Source organism: Ustilago hordei (genome assembly GCF_900519145.1).
Source record: "Ustilago hordei strain Uho2 genome assembly, contig: UHO2_contig_02, whole genome shotgun sequence".
In the NCBI taxonomy this organism is placed as follows: Eukaryota; Fungi; Basidiomycota; class Ustilaginomycetes; order Ustilaginales; family Ustilaginaceae; genus Ustilago; species Ustilago hordei.
The window spans coordinates 708,795-728,162 of record NW_024545252.1 but is presented as its reverse complement, the minus strand read 5'-3'; the positions used below and the strand labels follow the sequence as shown (position 1 = coordinate 728,162).

The 19,368-nt window shown below is 51.9% G+C and overlaps 7 protein-coding genes across 7 annotated transcripts; 4 read left to right on the top strand and 3 right to left on the bottom strand.

Annotated features, from left to right (window-relative positions):
• Window positions 1-1,785: 1,785 nt before the first annotated feature.
• On the top strand, window positions 1,786-2,505 carry UHO2_01038 (putative FUN34 - transmembrane protein involved in ammonia production; the record flags this gene model as incomplete). The annotated part of the gene is made up of 1 exon (XM_041553506.1): window positions 1,786-2,505. One exon carries the CDS (start codon window positions 1,786-1,788, stop codon window positions 2,503-2,505), a length of 720 nt encoding a protein of 239 aa, XP_041409440.1.
• A 742-nt stretch (window positions 2,506-3,247) lies between these two features.
• UHO2_01037 (uncharacterized protein) lies at window positions 3,248-6,520 on the bottom strand (the record flags this gene model as incomplete). Its single annotated transcript, XM_041553505.1, has 1 exon — window positions 3,248-6,520. One exon carries the CDS (start codon window positions 6,518-6,520, stop codon window positions 3,248-3,250), a length of 3,273 nt encoding a protein of 1,090 aa, XP_041409439.1.
• Window positions 6,521-7,052: 532 nt separating this feature from the next.
• UHO2_01036 (uncharacterized protein) lies at window positions 7,053-7,502 on the top strand (the record flags this gene model as incomplete). The annotated part of the gene is made up of 2 exons (XM_041553504.1): window positions 7,053-7,144; window positions 7,328-7,502. 2 exons carry the CDS (start codon window positions 7,053-7,055, stop codon window positions 7,500-7,502), a joined length of 267 nt encoding a protein of 88 aa, XP_041409438.1.
• Window positions 7,503-9,478: 1,976 nt separating this feature from the next.
• Window positions 9,479-11,614, bottom strand: UHO2_01035 (uncharacterized protein; the record flags this gene model as incomplete). The annotated part of the gene is made up of 1 exon (XM_041553503.1): window positions 9,479-11,614. One exon carries the CDS (start codon window positions 11,612-11,614, stop codon window positions 9,479-9,481), a length of 2,136 nt encoding a protein of 711 aa, XP_041409437.1.
• A 3,717-nt stretch (window positions 11,615-15,331) lies between these two features.
• On the top strand, window positions 15,332-16,912 carry UHO2_01034 (uncharacterized protein; the record flags this gene model as incomplete). The annotated part of the gene is made up of 1 exon (XM_041553502.1): window positions 15,332-16,912. One exon carries the CDS (start codon window positions 15,332-15,334, stop codon window positions 16,910-16,912), a length of 1,581 nt encoding a protein of 526 aa, XP_041409436.1.
• Window positions 16,913-17,196: 284 nt separating this feature from the next.
• On the bottom strand, window positions 17,197-18,180 carry UHO2_01033 (uncharacterized protein; the record flags this gene model as incomplete). Its single annotated transcript, XM_041553501.1, has 1 exon — window positions 17,197-18,180. One exon carries the CDS (start codon window positions 18,178-18,180, stop codon window positions 17,197-17,199), a length of 984 nt encoding a protein of 327 aa, XP_041409435.1.
• A 279-nt stretch (window positions 18,181-18,459) lies between these two features.
• Window positions 18,460-19,077, top strand: UHO2_01032 (putative U6 snRNA-associated Sm-like protein LSm5; the record flags this gene model as incomplete). The annotated part of the gene is made up of 4 exons (XM_041553500.1): window positions 18,460-18,631; window positions 18,761-18,788; window positions 18,873-18,948; window positions 19,042-19,077. The coding sequence occupies 4 exons, from the start codon at window positions 18,460-18,462 to the stop codon at window positions 19,075-19,077; spliced, it is 312 nt and encodes a 103-aa protein (XP_041409434.1).
• Window positions 19,078-19,368: the final 291 nt, after the last annotated feature.

The following is a 19,368-nucleotide window of genomic DNA, read 5'->3' as shown; positions in this document are numbered from 1 at the left end:
GTTTCTGTGTAATCATGTTTCAGACGATCAATGCCACTGAATGCCCTCAACTCTGCATCCGAGGTGTGACCGACAAGCACGCCTATCCTTGCTTCCACGTTTTGCAGATCTGAGCCGACTTTGAGCAACTCTTGACCGAGCTTGCCGAGATATCCTCATTCAAGCAGCTCAATGTGTTGCCGAATTCAATTTGGAACGATCGCTTCCAGCCTGCGCTGCCCTTGATCTCAGCAACTCGAGCGCTCAATCCACCACCACCAGCACAAATGATGATAATGATGTGGCTCGACGCAAAGTACAACATATGGATCTGGATTGACAAGACTTGTTGACGAGTATTGCTTGGGTTGTGGTTGGGTTGAAAGGCAACTTGGCTCTTGGGACTCTTTTTGCACAGTATCATATCACATCACATCATGTTTTGACTTTTCTTATACCATTTGCCACTGCATCGGTTGGCAATCTTTTTTTTAGGGGGGTCGGGAGGTGAGATCGCTCTCGCCTATGCAGAATAGACTCATAGCTATCTGCTGCCGAACCGTGAAAGTATGTGAGCTCTCGTTCGATCTCACACCTTCGCCACCTTCGCTCACTCGGATCCGTAGCATGTTGTCGGGGCCTGTGCATCGTATCGGCTTGAGTTGGGCCCGATTATCGCGATAGGCATCGGCATACCGGCTAGCCGAAACCCGAGGAGGGTAAGATAAATGCCCCGTCGTGTTTTATATGCTTACTGTTAGGTTGCCTACTATATCGGCCGTATTGGTTCCCCACGTTTCCTTGGGGCGTTCAAATTTCCTCTGCATTTCTGCTTCACAGATCCAACGTAGCCAACCGAGACTTGTGCATTGCCAAAACATCAAAAAAGAAAAAAGAAAAAAAAAAAGAAAAAAAAAAAAAAGAAAAAAAAAAAAGAAAAAAAAAAAGAAAAAAAAAAAGAAAAAAAAAAAGAAGAAAAAAAGAAGAAAAAAGTTCAAGGCACTGGACTCTTGTTCCTAACACCCCAAGCAAGCCAAAAAAAAAAAAAAAAAAAAAAAAAAAAAAAAAAAAAAAAAAAAAAAAAAAGTTGTGGCGTCTCTCCCCTCTGTACAATGCTCAACAAAACTTGTAGTTAAGGATCGAACTCCGTGCCTGTCTCGGGCTTGTGATGCGATGTGGACACAACCTTGTCAATGTATTGTGCATCAAAGTAGAGAGGTATGCTAAGTTGAAGCTCGAGTGACTTGTGGGGGGGGCAACGACGGAAGGTTCTATCCGGCGCGGGGGAGCTAGTCTTGCCAAATATAGATCGAGTTTTTTGACATGTCGCTGGGATCTCGGCTCAAGCGCACCTCTTTGCTTTGTTCGACAGAGGGATCGATAGGGACGGTGATCTTAGAGTGTCACTCAGTAGTTCCGAATGGGCTGACTTGCACACTGTTGCACGAGGCCAAGGGCCAAGCCTTGGTATGTGGCGCACTTTGGGGTGTAATGCCCGTGACCTTAACTCCTCCTCCTTCTTGCTCTCTCTCCCTGTGCCGATGCTGAAGCTGAGTTGGGACTGCTTTTATGCACCGGTGTCCTGTAGCAAAGAGTTGATGCTGCATGCAGAGGAAAAGGGCAATCCCTTCTTTGAATGGCTCCTTGATCTCGCCTGTCTTTTTGAGAAAGGTACTTAAGGCCCCACCACTAGCGCCATCCCAACGGCTCGCATCCTTGCATTTCGTCATCTTTGATCCACCCCCCTTTCACCCTACTACCATCATCACCAACACCACCATCCCACAACCCATTTACTCGACAACCATGTCCGAAATCAAGCAGCAGCAAGAGAACGGCTACCAGGGAGGAGCTCAGCCCATCCGAGCTCTCACTCCCGGTGGACACCCACAAGACACGTCTCAACCCGCTTTCCCCATCTATCATCGACGCTTCGCCAACCCTGCACCTCTGGGTCTGTTCGGTTTCGCGGCAACGACGTTTGTTCTTTCGATGTTCAACGTTAAAGCGCGCGGCGTTACTGTCCCTAATGTGGTTGTTGGTCTTGCGATCGGTTATGGTGGTTTGGCTCAATTTCTTGCTGGAATGTGGGAGTTTGCTGCTGGTAACACATTTGGTGCTACTGCTTTCTCCTCCTACGGTGCTTTCTGGTGGTCGTATGCTATCATTCAAATCCCTTGGTTCGGTATTGCAGAGAACAATTACAACCCTAAAGGTGTTCCCGAGACTCAACTGGCAAATGCAGTCGGTATCTATCTCGCCGCTTGGTTCATCTTTACATTTATTATGCTGTTGGCTTCCTTCCGATCCTCGGTTGGTTTGGTTGCGTTGTTTTTCTTCTTGGACATTACCTTCTTGCTTCTGTTTGTAGCAGAGTTCACGGGTAACGCAAAGATCCAGACTGCTGGTGGTTCGTTTGGTATCCTTACTGCTGCTATTGCTTGGTATGTAGGTGCCGCTGGTCTTTTGACTCCAGACACAAGTTACTTTACTCTCCCTGTTATCGAGCTCTCGCGTAGAGACTAGATACAGTCTAAACCACAAACGCACCTACAAACAGCAAGAAGAAAACACTTTGTCAACCAAACAAAACAATCATTCTTGCCCACCAACCAAACCTTGCAGCAACTGTTTACCCTCAAGTGCCAATTTACACGCTCCTTTACCTTCCGTCTCGATGATACCAACTGCCTGTTTGCTCACCTTTGTCAAACCTAATTCTGTTGCGACTTTTCGACTTGGTCCTTGTGTTGTTCTTAATAAGAATCATCTTTTTATCGTCCCTCTGTGGTGATGTTGGATGTTCAGAGCTCCGTTTGATCAACGGAGCAAGTGTGTGGAATATGTGAGATGGTGTAGTTCATCATCACGATCCAACTGTCGTCCGTCAGGGGAGCAAGCCTTTCAACCAATTGAGCCAAAAGCACGACGATGCGATGGGAAAAGAGTGGTCCAAGCGTCGCGAGCAAGGTACAGAAGCTCCATTGCAAAATGTGCGTGACATTGTAGTGGTGTGATGCCGAGTGAATGCTGAAATTGCGAAAGTACATGCTGACGAAAAGCTGAACGAAAAAAGAAAAAAAGAAAAAAGAAAAGAAAAAAGAAAAGAAAAAAGAAAAGAAAAAAGAAAAAAAAAAAAAAAGAAAAAAAGAAAAGAAAAGAAAAAGAGAAACGAAAAGGGTATCGAGAGTGGTTAACCCGTAACATGGAAACAATGAATGAAGACGAAACGAAAACGAAAGGAAACATGCTTAGATCCTGGGTCTGCTTAGAACTTGATCTGAGCAACGTTCGATCCGGTGAAAAGGCTCTGATTGACCTCCAACAGCAGCTTAACCTCCTGCGCGTAACCCTTAGCAATTTCCCAAGCCCTCGAAAACTTCTCCAGCGCTGCTTCGATCTGCAGAATGCACGACCTAAGTTTGATAGCCAACATGTAAGCCTGTCTTCCAGACAACTGAGGGATCTGTGCCGTACGATGAGGATTAGGCTGCAAGATAGGAGAGAGCTGATAGAGTGCCTCCTCACCAACCTCTTCGAGCGCCTCCTGATTGGTAAAGTCCAAATCATCCTCCAAGCCTGCTGCGATCTGAGCATGAAGCGTCTCCATCAGCAACACATAGGCAGCAAGAACCAGCGAGCATGCAGAGAAAGGTGGCAAGGAGGGTGCAGACCAGTGCTCGCGATTCTCTCGACCATTGTTGGCTTCAACAGGAAGCTGAGTCATCGACTCACGACGTCCGTGTCGGAAGGTGCTAGTGTTGATGTGCGCCAGCTGGGTATACATGACACCTGCTGCAAATCGACATCTGCCGAGCGAGTCCGAAGGCTCGAATGGTCCACCGTTGAACTTGACAGGGATGCCGCAAGCAGTAAAAGTGATCTGATTGCCCATCGAGGAGGAGGATGAACTGAGCAGACTCTTACCAACGCTTTCGGCTCCACTGCTGCTCAAACTACTAGCACTGCGCGATCGACCTGTACCCGCTGCTCCTGCTTTGCCGGGCGCCTCGATGCTCGGGCTGAGCTCATCGCTGCCTGCTGGCTTACCCGACGGCGGCAAACCTTCCGCCTCACGGTGCCAAAGACGATCAGGACCCTTGGTGCGACCACAGAGATCGGATGCCGTGTCACTATTATCCTCACATGCGCCCGGGATGCCACAGGTGGGCGCAACAAAGATGCGTGCATTGGCAAACGCCTGTGCTCGATGAAGAATGATGAGCGCACCACTCGTCATCAGCTTACCTGCAACTCGAAGACTGCGACTGAGACGAATCTCGTTCTCCTCCTCAAACTCGACCGTACGGCGCGAGAGACCAATGTTGGGAGCAAAACAGCTCTCGTCGCTCCAAACAGGGTCGGAGCGAGCATACTGCATAACATCGGCATCCACCTTCTGCATGCGTTCGAAGATGGTCTCCCATCGACGTCGCTGTTCGCGTGTCTGGCTGACTGGATCCTGCAGCTTGTTCTCCGGCCGGTTCTTGTATGAGTCGAGGTCATACAGGCTAGCATAGGACCTCGAGACAAACTGAGCACCACGCACGAGCGCCTTCCAACTGGAGCGGTCACCGCGGAGGTTGGGGAGAAGGCCAAGATCGGAAGGCATGTCTCTTGTCACCGAGAGCGGTTTGAAGCCACCAGTGCACGACATGACGGTAGCAGCGGTGTAACAGGTCCAGTAGGCTCTACGAGCCCATTCGCATTTCTGTTCGTGGTTGAACCAAGAAGGTGCAGACGAGACACTTTCGCTCGAGTCGAGGTTGAGAGCCTGAGCATGATTCCAGGCTTGGGATGCATGGTGGAAAGCGCGGCGGCTGTTGGATGTTCCGTAATGGTAATGAGCCAAGAGTGTGTGGGTAGCGATGAGCTTGATTCGAGTAAGTTCGATGTCGGCACCTCCTGCGCCGCGATGCATTGGAAGGAGTTTGGTAGCTTCTATCACCTTGGCCGTTGCCTCGGAAGGGAAGCAAGAGGCTCTTGCTCTTGCCAACATGGCCACCTTCTTCAACAGCAGCTTCTCGGCAGACTTGGCGTGATAGGCTGCAATCTCCTCACGAGAAGCATGCTCGAGGTCGAGAAGCTCGGCCTTGGTCTCGTGATCGTTGGGGTCGTGGAAGAGCAGACTGCCCTTAACGATGCGCTTGGCCTCAGTCTGCGGCAACTGGAGGGCAACACAAGCGGATGTTGCCGCCAGAAGAGCCGACGATTCGTCCTCGGACAAGTGGAAGGCGAGAGAGGAGAGGTGACCGGAGGGCAACATGACTGGACAAGCTGGATAGACGAGCTCGTAAAAGTCTGACAACAAGGCGCGCGCCTGCTGTTCCGAGTTAACCGCAGCGCTCGACTTGTTGGCAGTCTCAATCTCCAGTAGAGCCTGGGGCATGTCAACTTCGATGCTTCCGAACTCGTCGACGTTGAACATGGCGAGGGCACCTGCTTTGGGCAGCTCTTCCAGCTTGTGGTAGAAATTGGCCAAAAAAAGACCGAGGGAGGCCTGTGTGGCGGAGAGCTTCTGAAGCAAGTCGTAGTTGGTGGCTGGCAAGTCGTCAAAGAGACCACCGCTGACGGCGGCGTCTGGGCGGAAGAGACTGCAGGATGTGAGGGCGTTTCGCTCGCGATCAAAGGAAAAGGCATCATTGCTCTCCTCGTTGAGCGGCAAAGCGTCAGGAGAGAGAGTGGTAGTGGCTACCATGTCTGCGCGAGCTCGAGAGAGATCAAGGTTGGCAAGCGGCATTGGCGCAGTGGATCGAGGTATAGAAGCGTGCTGGTCGGCTTGAGGATAGCGAGGATGGATTTGGTTGGCGTCGGGCGGCGTATAGAGCGAGGATGAATGTGGATGCGATCCATGATCAGGAGGCGACTGAGAATGAGATTCATCATGGCTATGCTGGTCGGAACTTCGGCCGCCCTTGAGCTTGCCACCTTTCTCACGTTCATCTAGCTTGCGCTTGGTGGCCTCAGCACCTTTGATGCCCTTGAAACGAGGGCCTCCGCGCTTACTGGCGACGTAAACGCAGCCTCCGTCGTCTCCCTGGTAGCCATCCTTGACACCTCTGAGAGCGCAGGGCCCGCAGATGGGCTTGACACCGTCACACTTGCGCTTTGCGGAACGACAAGAGAGACAGGCAGCGCGGGAGACGTGTCTGTGATGCATGTCGGCGGCTTGCTGGGAAGAGGAGGGGTATGGAGGAAGCGAATGAGCAGGGTTGTTGTAGGGATGGTGGTGGAGATGTGGATGATGCGGGCCGCCGTGATGATGGTGATGGGCAGGGGGCGGGCGAAGAGGCTCGCTGTCCCCGGGATGGCGTGGCTCGAAAGGCTGATAGGGCATGGGACTTTGTTGCTGGAAGGCTGGGTGGAGGTGAGAGTAAGGATGTGTAGGTGGTGCCGGATGCCAAGGTGCACGAGGAACAGAGGGACCATGGCTGGTGCCGGCAAGGTCGTATTCCTTCATGCCTCTTGGCGCGTTGGCGTAGAGATGGTTTGGCGGGGCAGGCACAGAGCCGTAGGCAGATGGCATTGAATGCTGCGCCATAATGTCGATGCTAGGATGAGGTGGGTTGATCTCGACTGTCGACTTTGACCTGCGGTTCGATGGACGAGGCAGCAGGACTGCAGAAGGGTGGAGGTAGGGCTAAGGCAGTGAGGGGCTGATGCTTGAAAAGGTAGGGAGGGAGGAAATTCGTGGTGGATATTGTTGCGCTCGATCGAGATAATGTGCGGGCGGGCGCCGGCAGGCGAGCTTATTTGAAGATGGGTAGGCCAAATAGGCAAGGTGTGAGGATGCTTAGGCCGAGGTGCAGTGAAGATGGAGGAAGCTGTATTCGGTGCGAAATGATTGACGAGAGAGGCAGGTGGAGATGGTGGTTTGTTGGAAAGATCTCGACGCTTTAGCAAAGGAGAGGAGCAAGGGTGATGTACTACTACAGAGCCACTTAAGTTTGCATCATCAGCAAGCGCAGGCAAGGTCAAGATAATGCTTCTGAAAAAGAGTCGGCGGGTAATAGCGCAATGAGGTGGCGGAATGAAAGGAGGAGAACCAAGCCGTGCGGTGAATGATTCTGATGATGAGGAGAGTGACCTATTTGGGTGAGGAATGTGGTGATGATATGGTCTTAACCACGGGCCGTCGTGCACGAGACTACCAAGATGCGAGAGCGTAAGTGAGGCGGATTGTAGCCGGCGGGATGGTGGAAGATGGTGGTGGTGGGGGGGGGGGGGGGGGGGGGGGGGGGGGAAGGTGAATGGTGTATGCAGGCCAAGATGCGAACAAATGAGAAGTGGAGCGAGGCGCTCTGATCCGCTGGTGCACTGTGCGTGGGTGCTACTGCCTCGGTCAAAGACTTGAAGTGTGGGCAGTGGGCAGTGGGCAGTGGGCAGTGGGCGGTGGGGGTGATGATGATGATGATGATGATGACGATGATGATGGTGGTTGGTTGGTTGGTTGGTGGCGGCGATTGCAGCAAGGTGATTGTCGGAATGAGAGGAAAGTGGGATCGCGTGGCAAGGATGATTGATGGGAAAGAGGTTTAGTCGGATCGGTGATGGAAAGAAGGAGAGGTCAAAGAGCAAAGAAGATGCAACGTTGCAGAGAGGGGAGGAGGAGGAGATGGGAAAGGAGAGAAAGAGAGAAGCAATGGCCGCTGCAAACTCATCAGCAAGTGCGGATAGCATAGTTTACTCTTCTTCACGGCTTCTGGCTGTGCAAGAGATCACTGCTTCTCGCAGATCTGCGTGTTGTGGATGTTGCAGGCACAAAAGGAACAGGCCAAGCCAAGAGTGAGTTTCCGCTTAGTTGATGCTGTCGTTCCAGTGGTAAGAGAGCATCAACTCAGTCTCTTACTTTGACTTGGGAAGGAGAGAAGAGGCTTTAAGAGCGAATCTTTGCAACCTTGTAAGAGCAAACAGGCTGAGAACAGAATAATAGCCAAAAAATAATAATAATCAAATGGTCCAACTGAAATCATTTCTTGCCTAGCTCAGTCTCCCCCCACAAGCTACGCGCGCTGAAACAAGGCTTGATCATGTTGCCCTCCCTCGATCGATTCAGAGAAAAGCCATCGCCAAATGTCATCACATGGACAAAACCGTGTCCGAAGCCGGTTAACAGATACCGGACATAGTTTCCCCGTCATGTATCATACACCTTCTCTACACCTTCTGTACATACTCTATGCACAGAATGCTGGAACACACACACACACACACACACACACACACACACACACACACATATATATATATATATTTGTTTCACGAATCGAGAGGCCGAGGTTGACAACTGCTTATCACTACTGTTTGTGTTCCTAAGCGAGCAGAGCCTACTTTGAATAAGACTCGCCAAACCTCGCTTCCTCACCAACAGCAAGCTTCTTGAGCACGCGCAAATCCTTCTTCCTCCGCTCTCTACTCGTTCTCCATCGCCTTGACCAGGTGGCCCTCTCATTGACATCGGCATCCATCCCATCCAGCCCTAAAAAGGGCGCAAGAGGAGCAGAGACTATGGCCAACGCAAACAATCAGAGTGGCTGCCCGACCATCGCTTCGTTGCACAGTCTGCTTCACAATGACAAGACAGGAGAGTGAGCTTCTTCATCTTGATGCTTTTACGACAACCTTGAGCCAAGTCAGAATCACAGCAGCATCTCGATCACCGCTTCATGAATAGGCTTTGAACCGTCATTTACCGCAACCACCGATCCTATCCTTTGCTTTGCCGACCTCGACACTGCCTTCTTCTCCTTCACAGCCCACCGTTGCGTTGACAACAGCGTCGGAACCACTTTGAGCCGTTCGGCCCGCCCCCACTTTCACTTGTCCGACTAAAATTGCGTCGGGAGCATCGAGAGCAAGTCATTGTCGCGACTGCCGACACCAAAGACTCTGTATGAAATGCAACCAATTCAGAACAAGTGACGGGCTCTGTTGATTCCTCATCCACACCATTTCCAGCCAGGCTACATTCTTGCTCAAATCGAAGCCACCCTGGGATCAAGATTGCACCCTCCCAAATCCTCAGCAATGCCGAGACAAAAGAAGAAGCTTCTCAACTCGTGACCTGTCGCAAGCTTCATCAAGAACCACAGCTGGGCCCTTTCGATTCAGTGAACCTCTTCCGTGGTCTTCCCATCAACACGGTTGAGAATCCTTTCGACGACTGAGAGCAAGATTTGACTAAAGAGACCACTTTCTTCTATGCAGATCGAGCAAATCTGTCAACGACATGCACGCCGCTCATCTGCAGCCATTTTGGTGGCTGGTCAGGATCTCTTCTGTAAGTTAAACACTCACACTCGCAGCCCTCCCGTCCCGCCACACGAGCCACATCGGAACTCATCTCCCAGAGGTGCCTTCCGTTCCCCACCATTCTGTTGGCAACAAGTCCCGTAGGAGTAGAGTGGCATTCATGTTCGGGACAACACAGTGATGCAGTCCCGATTGCTTTGTGTCTTCTTAGGTATTGTCTCTCCATTCCGAATCGCTTCCCTAACCTCTACATCGCCTTAAACCGCTTTGTAGCCATAACAGCCAGCCCACAAAGCGAGACAAAGGCAGAAAAGCCGCCAATCAGAAGAAAGGGGCTTGGAACGTAGATATCGAATAGAAGCCCTCCGAGCTTCGAGATGATCAAGATCGACAAGGAGCCTGTGCAAGTGTATGCTCCAGCAATTGCACCGCCTCCTCGACCTGCTTCTTCTGCCAGATCTTTTGCCTCTGATCCAGTCCGCTGCTGTCTGCGCGAGACGACAGTCTCAGAAGCTGAAGCACTGCTCGCGTCTCCACCCTGATTTCCATTCTGTGGCTGCACGACTGCCTCCTCTTCCCCTTCTTCTTTAGCTAACAGTCCTCTGGCTCTAGCACATCCAGCCAGACTCGAGACAATCGCACCGATCTGCCCCAAGCCAACAAGAACAGCAGCAGCGATTGACAGCCTGGTCAGAGGATCAGCGACTCGTGCCCCTGTCGTCTTGTCACCCTTCAAGCCAGATGTGCCGACGCCAAGCAAGTAGAAGCCCACTGCACCAAGTGCTGAGGTGAATGAGATGGTTGTCGTTGGAGATAGCCTGTCGCACAACAGACCAATCAGAGGTGATGCCAGCAAGGCAGTAAGTTGAGCTGTGCCTCCCAAGATAGCCGTTGCTGTAAAAGCACTTCTACACAGCTTCTTCAGTTCGTCCTTGGGCAGAGGTGCCTCAGGCTTGGGTGATGGCAGCTCTCGGCAAAGTCCCGATGTGTAGTAGTGATGTGTGACGAGCAAAGGCAAGAAGGCGGTCGTTCCAATTGTGAAAGCTCGAGCCAAGGCGCCGCCGAGATAAGCCATCCTCAGTTCCAAGGCAAGACGATGACGTCTCTTCAACCATCTCGTATCTTCCGACGCTGCTCCACCGCTACGCACGCGTGCTACCATCCGGAAGCCTCCGATAGAAGCGATCATGAACCGAAGCACATGATCACGGATCACCTTGGTCCAGTTTGCCTGTGATTGATGCTCAAGCCTGTATCGCAATCGAGCGCGGCGTGCTTGTCGCCTGTCATCTGCCAAACCGATCGTGCTGTCACGCAAAGCGCCGTAGTCTTCTTGACGTTGCTGATTGCGTCGTTCTAGTGCATCCGCTGCTCCCAGACGCTGCCTTGTGGGTTGGGCCTGCTTGAGACCGAGCGCTGTGGTGGCAGCGACCAGGAGCGCTAAGGCTGCTACCAGCAAGAAAGTCGCTACCGTTGCCCTTCCAAGATCCAGGTCGGTCGGAGGTACATCCTTGTGTTCATGCGTTGGTGTAGAGGTGGTGGATGGATCGTAGTCCTCGAGGTAGTCGGCAAGCTTTTGTGGCAAGCGAACCAGAACAAACACAGCTATTAGCGCTCCGAGACCTGTGAAGACACCAGCAACAGCAGCCACACGACCATGCCGTTGCCTCTGCAAGTCCTTCCTACCAACACGGCTAGCCAGCTTGGCCCCTGAATGTCCTGAAGGGAGCAGGCGATCTACTTCTTCGGCATCACCGTTGGCATCGGCCTGGCGTGTCGGAGGCGGCAAAGTGCCGTGAGACGTCGTTTCCGAATCCATATTGCCAGACGACTGCAGAGAAGCATTCGTCACCATGATGGCGGAGCCACCTCCCTGCGAGCCGGAGAACTCCGAAATGATCCCTGATAGCATTGCTGTAGCACCGCTGCCGCCGATAGCAAAGATGAGACGAGCTGGTATCAGATCCGGCCATGGCTTTCTTGGAATCGTATAAGATACCAGACCAATGGCGATGAACGAGTAGGATGTCGAAGTGACGGCAGCTAGGCCAACAATCTCAGCGAGCGCGCCCCATATTAGCGAGACAAAGGTCGAGAGTAGCTCATCGTAGAAGATGAGAGAGCCGCTGAGTGAGCCTGCTCTGCTCGGCAGGTCCTTGCCGTGTTTCGCGTTCGACTCGAGCTGATGGATCAGAAAGGGCTGCGAGGCGTTGAGAAAGACGAGAAAGAGGATCGATGCCGAGCAGTGTACGAGGAAGGCGGTCAGGTTGCGCCAAGTGACTTGCCGCTTGAATCCAAGCGTTGTGAGCCATGTTGAGGATGCTGCTGAGGCCATCCGTCCATCGCGACCCACGCGAGCCTCTGTCGGCATCAGAGATGTCATCCTACCAAGCGATACACGTAGCTAGAAAGCGAGTCCAATCCTAATAGCTAGTGCTACAACAAGATGTTGTCGAGGATGATGGGACGAACATGCCAGAACGTGTCTACAGCTTTACGCTTCAAGCTTGTCAGGGTCTAAGCATGAAGCGGCAGGTGTTCATGTGGAGGCCGTGTCGGATCGGGACAACGTCAGGTTCTCTCTGTTGAGGATCGGGCGATGAAGCCATGCTTCCGTCTTTAGAGGTGATCATGACAACTGTATCCACCACTTGACCAACTCTTTGCCCGCATTCCTCCTTATAAATTGGGGCAATGAAGCCTTAAGACGGCTGTGCAATGGCTTCCTGCAACTCTGCAGCACAGTTTGCAGGCATGCACTGTTCGTGAGAAAGGGAAAGCAGGTCAGCAGCGCCTGACTTTTCACGCAGCAAAGACCGAAGAGCCGGCGCTACTACAACTCGAGGCTGACAAGAGTTGCTCCAATTTAGGCTGTGACGATATCAGGAACGATCCAATCGACATTTGCAGCGATGTCGGCGTGAGAAAAGATCTGCGTGGAATGTACATGCAAGGACAGATCGGGAAGACAAGGACAACGAGTGTGGGTAAGAGGGAAATGGCCCTTGCAGCTGCTATCTCGCTGTCGCTATGGTTCCTCACACAAGTGTTGGTAGGTGTAAAGTAGTCTTTGACACCGGCCAGCAAAGGGAATTGTCGCGGTGCAACAATGGCAGCATGTTGATCGTCAGCGTCTTTGCGGCTTGATGCGATTATGTTGACTCAAGACCATGACAACGCTTCCGCCGGCCTGAAGCGCTGCAAGGGTCACTGTGATTCGCCGAGAAGATGGTACCGTGGGACAAGCATGTTCAACAAGTGGCTAGCAACAGTGAATCGCCTCCTTATCCTCTGGACGACTCAAGACCGCATTCGAACGATCGTGGGAATACTGATCGCTTCATGATCGTCAACGTCGATGCTAGAACACAAAGTAGAGAGGCTCGGGTGTCCGCTGCAGTTGCTCGTCAGAGGGGCTCAAGCTTCAGTCTACCATCATCGCAATCGACGCACTGCGATGCAAGGCGATGGATGTCACTTGCTTGCAGATATTGTTCTGATATTTCCGAACTGCCGAAGCGGCTCAAGTTGACTGGAGCTGCTACAAGCTGTTTCTCGTCGCCAGTGTCCAAGTCAGATGCTTGTCAATGTCAAAGGCTTGCTCAGAGATCAGCTGCTGCTTGCAACTCGGAACTTGGCTCGAAAAGAAAAGCAACTCTGTACCCGATCGAAACCGGCGCTTACCAGAGAGACACTCTTACACTCCTACACGGGTCTTGTTGTCCCTGCGTGAGAGAAAGGACAAGTTGTTCTGCGCTCTGAACTCGGCTGATGGTGACCTTGCAGCAACACAGGAGGTGTGACATCTTGAAGGCTCGCGATTGCTGGCAAGAACGCTGCAAGGGGCAGCTCTTCTCCAAGTTTTCTATGCGGCCGAACTTGCTCCGGCATTACAGAGTAGCATCGAGCAAGAGCAACTGAAATTCAGAAAATCAAGTTCTTTTCTCGACTTGCTTATCCCCGTCCGTTTCAAGTTAATCCTGAATCGCAATTCACCTGTCAAATCTGCGATGCAATTCACTCTTTGACGTGCTGTTACCTGTCGCAGTTGGCCGACGCCTGGAAATTCTCATCACGGCGCCACTTGCTGTCAGTGTGTGCATACATGTGGCGACAAGGCTTGCTGACTCAAGTCTTCTGCAAGCCGAACTGCAGTCTCAAAGGAAGCCTCCTCTCACACACCCCAGAAGCTAGACCATAGTGACATATCTTTCTCTCTTTCCGATGGCCAAACGCCCTTTCTCCACTGCATGCATTCAATACAGATCGTATTCTAGAACGCTGGCTCATTTCCAATCTAGAACTCAATAGATCAGACCCTTGGAAGCAATCTATCGCTCTTCGCCGAGCTCGCTCGCTCGTTAAGTTGAGTTGAGTTGACCGTTGCCGAAGGATGCTAGCTGGCTCGCCTCAATCACGTCAAGTTGACATAATTTCGGCAGATCTGTTGACTGCGATGTTCGTCAAGAGAGTGAAAGCGAGGTTTCGAATGCAGGCCAACTTGTACACACTAGTTAAGCCCACTTGGCTAGGGTAACAGCACACTCGGCTGGGTATACACAGAGATGCAAGAGCAGCTCAGGACGCTGTAAAGCAGTCTTGGCCAAAGTTTCAAGATTCCAAAGCCCAGCCTCGGTTGTGTGCGAGGCGATACGAGCCGATTTTTACTTACGCTCCCTCTCCATCTGTGGACTTGGCCGACTTTGTTCCTGCTGCTCCTCTTCTTTGGCTCACCCAGTCTCAAGTTTCCGACTCCGTGTTCCGCGACATCAGCACTTCGACACCGCTACGCCTCCGATCAGCCTTCTATACACCTCACTCCAGCACCTTTTTGGTGTGTGTCAGTGTGGAATTTCAATCACAGTCTCGGCTATGCTGGTTTTTATGCTGCTTAGCGCTTCGCTAATCCCAACTTAACGTCCCGCTGTCTCTGTTTCTGACTCTTGAGTGCGTGGTGGACTGCTACTCTTGCCTTACTGCACTGCTCCTATTCATTTTCCGATGTAAGATGCACAACTCCCGCCTGACACTACAGTTCAGATTTGTTCCTCTCCCGTCCCTCTCTTTCTCCCTCTCTTTCTCCCTCTCTTTCTCCCTCCTCCCTCTCTGGGTTGCCCAAATGTCAGTTTCCTCAGGCTTAGTCGGCGTTTGTGCTTCCCTTCCCCCGTTTTTTGTGCCCAGTGCCGCCGCCGCCACCGCCGCCGCCACTTTAACGCTAACCTTTTTCCGACTTTGACTCCAGCATTTGCTCCTGTTGCCACTATTGCTGCACGTCGAATCCATTCATAGAATGAGTCTCATAGGCTCGGCGTTTCGACTTGCTCGCTTTCGTTTGCTTTGCTTGCTTGGCTGCTAACTTGGCTAGTCTCCTATCACCATTGTCCTGAATGAGCTTTGCTGGCTTTCTCTTCCTCGCCTCCCTCCACCTTCATTGATGCGCGCCGAGATAGTGGTCACGATTACTACTACTACGACAGGCGAATCCGTCCTTCCCTTCGACTTCCAGCCTCTGCAAACGCCATAGAGCTAGCCGCCCTAGCCGCCGATTCTATCGATGCCTCTCTTGCTCCCCCTTGCCCTGGCTCCATTCTCATCGTAACCCTATCAACCTCTCGTGTCTCCAAATTGACCTTAGCACCGCACCACCACCACCACTCTCCATCATCTGTGCTCCCACGCTTGCGCAGCTTCAAGGTTCCGCTGACGCTAGAAGCTCTCCATCGCAGACCACCTTCCCGGCAAAGTGATCCCAGAGCTATTGTTCCGCGCGCCTAACCGCAACGTCCCCTAGCCAGAGCTTACCTGTTCCCGCATTATCATTCAGCACCTTCGACAGCACAGCAAAACCCTACATTCGTAGAGGCGCGGATAGATTTTAAGCGCTCCAACAACACCGGCTTAGCTCAGTCCATATCAACTCCTTTCTATTGCCACACTTGACAATTCTCAATCCGGCTACTCGACACTTTCATGATTGCTGTTCATCTACGACTCATGGCTTCCCATCGCTCCTAGATAATACCACTGCCAACTCTCGATCTCGGCGTGTTCTTCTTCGACGTCGTAAGCGCTGGAGCCCAGCCGGCTCAACACTTGCATCATGTCGAACTCAGACTCAACATGGCAGCAAGACTTTGCCTTCCGGCATCGTATCTTGCTCGTCGTTGAGCATGCCTCAACCAACCAGACTCGCGCTACACAATACGTTTCCGTCGACCTCGTTCGAAATGGTGTCACCTACATCATTCTCTACTCGATGTTTGCAACCCTTCTCTTCGTCCTTCTTTGTGCCGTTCTGTTCAAGAATGGTCTCAGTCCACAGAAGCGTCGTCTCCCTTTCGTCTGGGTGCTCGGTATCGCCATGCTAGGAGGCTTGCTAGGCTCGACGCTCAACACCGTCTTCTGGGCATATCAACTCTTCGGCAACGTCTCAGAAGGAACCATGTTCCGACTCTGGATGTCGTCCACAGCCACACTCTATCTCGTGCCGCTCATCACACACGTCGCCATCGAGCTTCGTCTGCTTTCCTTCTACCCCCCAACTCTAGCGAGCCGACGCAAGCGCATCTTCATTGGCATCATCCCATCCCTCATGAAAGTAGCACGTCTCACCTCCATCTGCATCACCCTCAACCGCTCTGCCGTTGCCTACCACCAGAATGGTTTCGGTGTCACAGTCTCCAAAGCAACCAACGACATCAGCAACCTCTTTACCCTCATCTTCCAGCTTGTCGACACACTCTATGCCTCGGCCATTCTCCTTTGGCGATACTGGCATCTCGGTCGTCGCGACAACGAATTGATGAACAAGAAGTCTCATCCTGCTGTTCGATGGGCCAAGCAGCTTGGTTTCGCCATCGCCTTTGGCTACGTCTTGCCCACCATCTACGCCCTTGCTCTTGTGCTTTGCAAAGCTTTGTCACTATCGCCTGTCGACATGGGTTTCATGCTCGTTGCCAACGTCTACGTCCAGGCATTCGGTGCTGTCCTTGCCTCCTTGTCAAGTGCTTACAAGTGGAGGGAAGATCGCTTCACCGACGACTTGGCACCCGACAATGCTGTGCTTCCAGGCATGCGAGATGCCAACGATCTGTTCGCAACTGGTGCAACACCCACATGCGACACACGCCACGTCCCTGCTCTCGAATCGGTCGTGTTCGAGACACCATCACGGCCCAACTTCATCACCTCTCGCCTCCCATCACTCGACTCTCGGCAGCGTGGGTTGAACAGTCACAGCTTGCAAAATGTCGATGCAGGTCTCACGGGCATCACGATCGATGGCAACGGCGTTACAACACCTCGCGGCAATACTGCAGGCGACATCTCTCCAAAGTCTTCCGCACACCAGGTCAGCAATAGCTCCACCAACGAGGAGCGCTCTCAGTACCTTCCTGTCAGCGCACCTGGCACCAACACCGATGGCATCTCAATAGACTTTCCCATCAACTACGCTCTGCAGCATCACGAGTCCAGACGCTCATCTGACGCTACTCTCTTCGCGCCTTCTGGCGGCTTGAATGAGAAGACTGATTTTTCTTTCAGTCGGCCAGGAAGTCGACCTGGCAGCAGCGGGACAAGAAGCATTCAGCGTTTGGACTCCAGCAGATCCGTGCCAAGGGAAGGAAGCTTGCAAGAGGAAGAAGAGTCTATTGGTTCGCCCATCTCTCGTGAAGTATAAGTTACTGCAACTTGCTGTGTTTCATTTGTATTTGTAGTTCCATGCTAGCCTTCCGTCGCAGTCGAGCATACGATATGGACGAGGCAGCTCCCACTGATTATGCCACACCATTCTTTTGTGACATTTGCTTTCATTCCACAAGGTTTCAACCTCATCTGTATTTGTACCTTATCATCGCTAATCTCAGATACTCATTCTGATAACTGCACCATCCCTTTGCGTGTGGTTATGATGCTTGCATTTCATCGTGCGGGTATATGATGCACTGCTTCGTCGAAGCGAACTTACATATCAGCTTGACCCCAAGCCCTAGCCTCTCTCTCCCTATTCTCCAGCACAGCCTTTCTCTCGATCAGTGCCCTCTCGAATCCATTCCCTCTATCGACTCCATCCCATCTGTACCCAGGTGGAATATTGAACCTATTCGGAGGCCAAGGACCTTTGTACTTTGGTTTCTGTGGTCCCTTTTCTCTTTTCTTCGTCATAAATGCCAATGCTGGATCATCTGCTCTCTCCTGTTCCTTAAAGTGCCGATTATACTCTTCATCTGTCGCTTTACGGGAGATAGATTTGTCTCGAATAGAAGCCAATTGTTCTTCAGCCTGCCTTTTCTGTTGTTTCTGCACGAGACCTTGCGACCATGTTTTGCGTTCTGCTTCTTTCAGCTGCCGTTCGCGTTCGAGTGCTTTTTCGTGGGCTTCTTGCGCTTTGATGTCGATAATGCGACCGGAGGAGTCTCGGTAGATCGTTTCTTGGGCTAGTCTTGCCTCTTCATCCTTTTCATCTCCTCCCTTACCGACAGCAGCTTGTGAGGTAGAGGTAGATGCAGAGGCTTCGGCTTCGCGTTTGCGCCGTTCTTCACGAGCCAAACGTGCAGCTTTCATCTCCTCTTTGCTCCTCAACCCTGCTTTGAATGCTGTCTGTTCTTCGACTGCTGTTGACGATTCTTCCTTGACATCTGCATCGTCCGGGATGATCTTGCTGCTTGAGCTGATCTTGCGAAACGCTTTACTGGGTCCCCCATCTGCCTGATTGACAATTTGAGGCATCAATCCGTCCTCATCCTCGTCATCACCGAAAGCAACTTTCCATGAATCTGCATCGTCTTTGATAACAATGCCAGTTGAGGAAGCGTCCGTGGATTCGGTCTTGGGCTTCTTCTTCTTGCGTTTGAGCTTGCCGTCTGAGGACCGAGCTAGGATAGCGTCAGCTTTTGGACCAGAGAGGTAGTGCGAGGCTATGTAGGATTGAAGGTTTGGGTCTGGCATGGTGGCTGTACTATCCTCCAGCCACTGGCGCAGTCGCAAGGGGTAGAAACGTCCCAAAGATCCCTTGTGATGCTAGAAGGGTGGTGTGGTGTTGAAGAGTGCCGTTGGTGTGAAGAAGGAAAGTGGAGCAAACAGACATGCTGAGCAGTGTGTGTTGCAGAAGAATACCTCGGAACTCGGGCCAACAACCTCGGCAGGCGGCTTCGAGACGCAACATCAAGCTTCCACAGTCTCCCTTCTTCCACCCGCATCCATCACCTATTGCACCCACAAGACATCATGGCACCCCCAGGCGAACCGACAGCAGCAGGGAATGCAGCAGCTGCAGCAGCTCTTCCTACCATCCTTCCACTCGAGTTGATCGACAAGTGCATCGGTTCAAGCATCTGGGTTATTATGAAGACCGACAGAGAGTTCAGTGGTACTTTGTTGGGTTTTGACGACTATGTCAGTGAGTACACAACCGCCTAACACTCAACCCTCGTTCGGTCCGCTGCGGATCAGAAACGGCTGCGGAGAGATAAAGGATGAAGAAGTTGCTAATGAATGACATTATTTTTGGGTTCTCGCTGCGATTCAGATATGGTCCTTGAAGATGTCACAGAGTAGTAAGTACCACCAATCCATGGTTTGAGTAGGACTGGATCGCGAAGCTGACGAAGATCAATTGCTTTGCTTTGACTGATTTGCAGCGAAACATGTCTAGACGGCAAAAAGAAGAAGACCGAACTCGGTCAGACGCTGCTTAACGGTAACAACATCTGCATGGTAAGTCCATCCATTGTACACACGCCTTCTTCTTAAAGTAGCTTTCTGATCGCTGACTCGTTCTGTGATTGCATCACACGTCGTCACTCGCAGCTCATCCCCGGATCGGAAGGCCCAGAGGACGCCTAGACCCGCACTGACAGGGGCACGCAACATCACAATCATGTACTTGTATTCTGCGACAACACAACAATATCAACATCAAACATGCCGTTTTGCTCGACTGGACAATGCCAGAATCAGTTGTGGGTGATAATTAAGCCGAATAGACAGTTTCGACTCCTGCTCTCGACGATGATGTCCGTTGCACGATGGAAGAGAAGAGAAAAGAGGCTGACGTACGCGGTCATGATCAAAATCCAGGACTGCACGCAGACTCTGTGTCATGATGGGGCTCGAAGAATTCTTGGGAACAGAGAT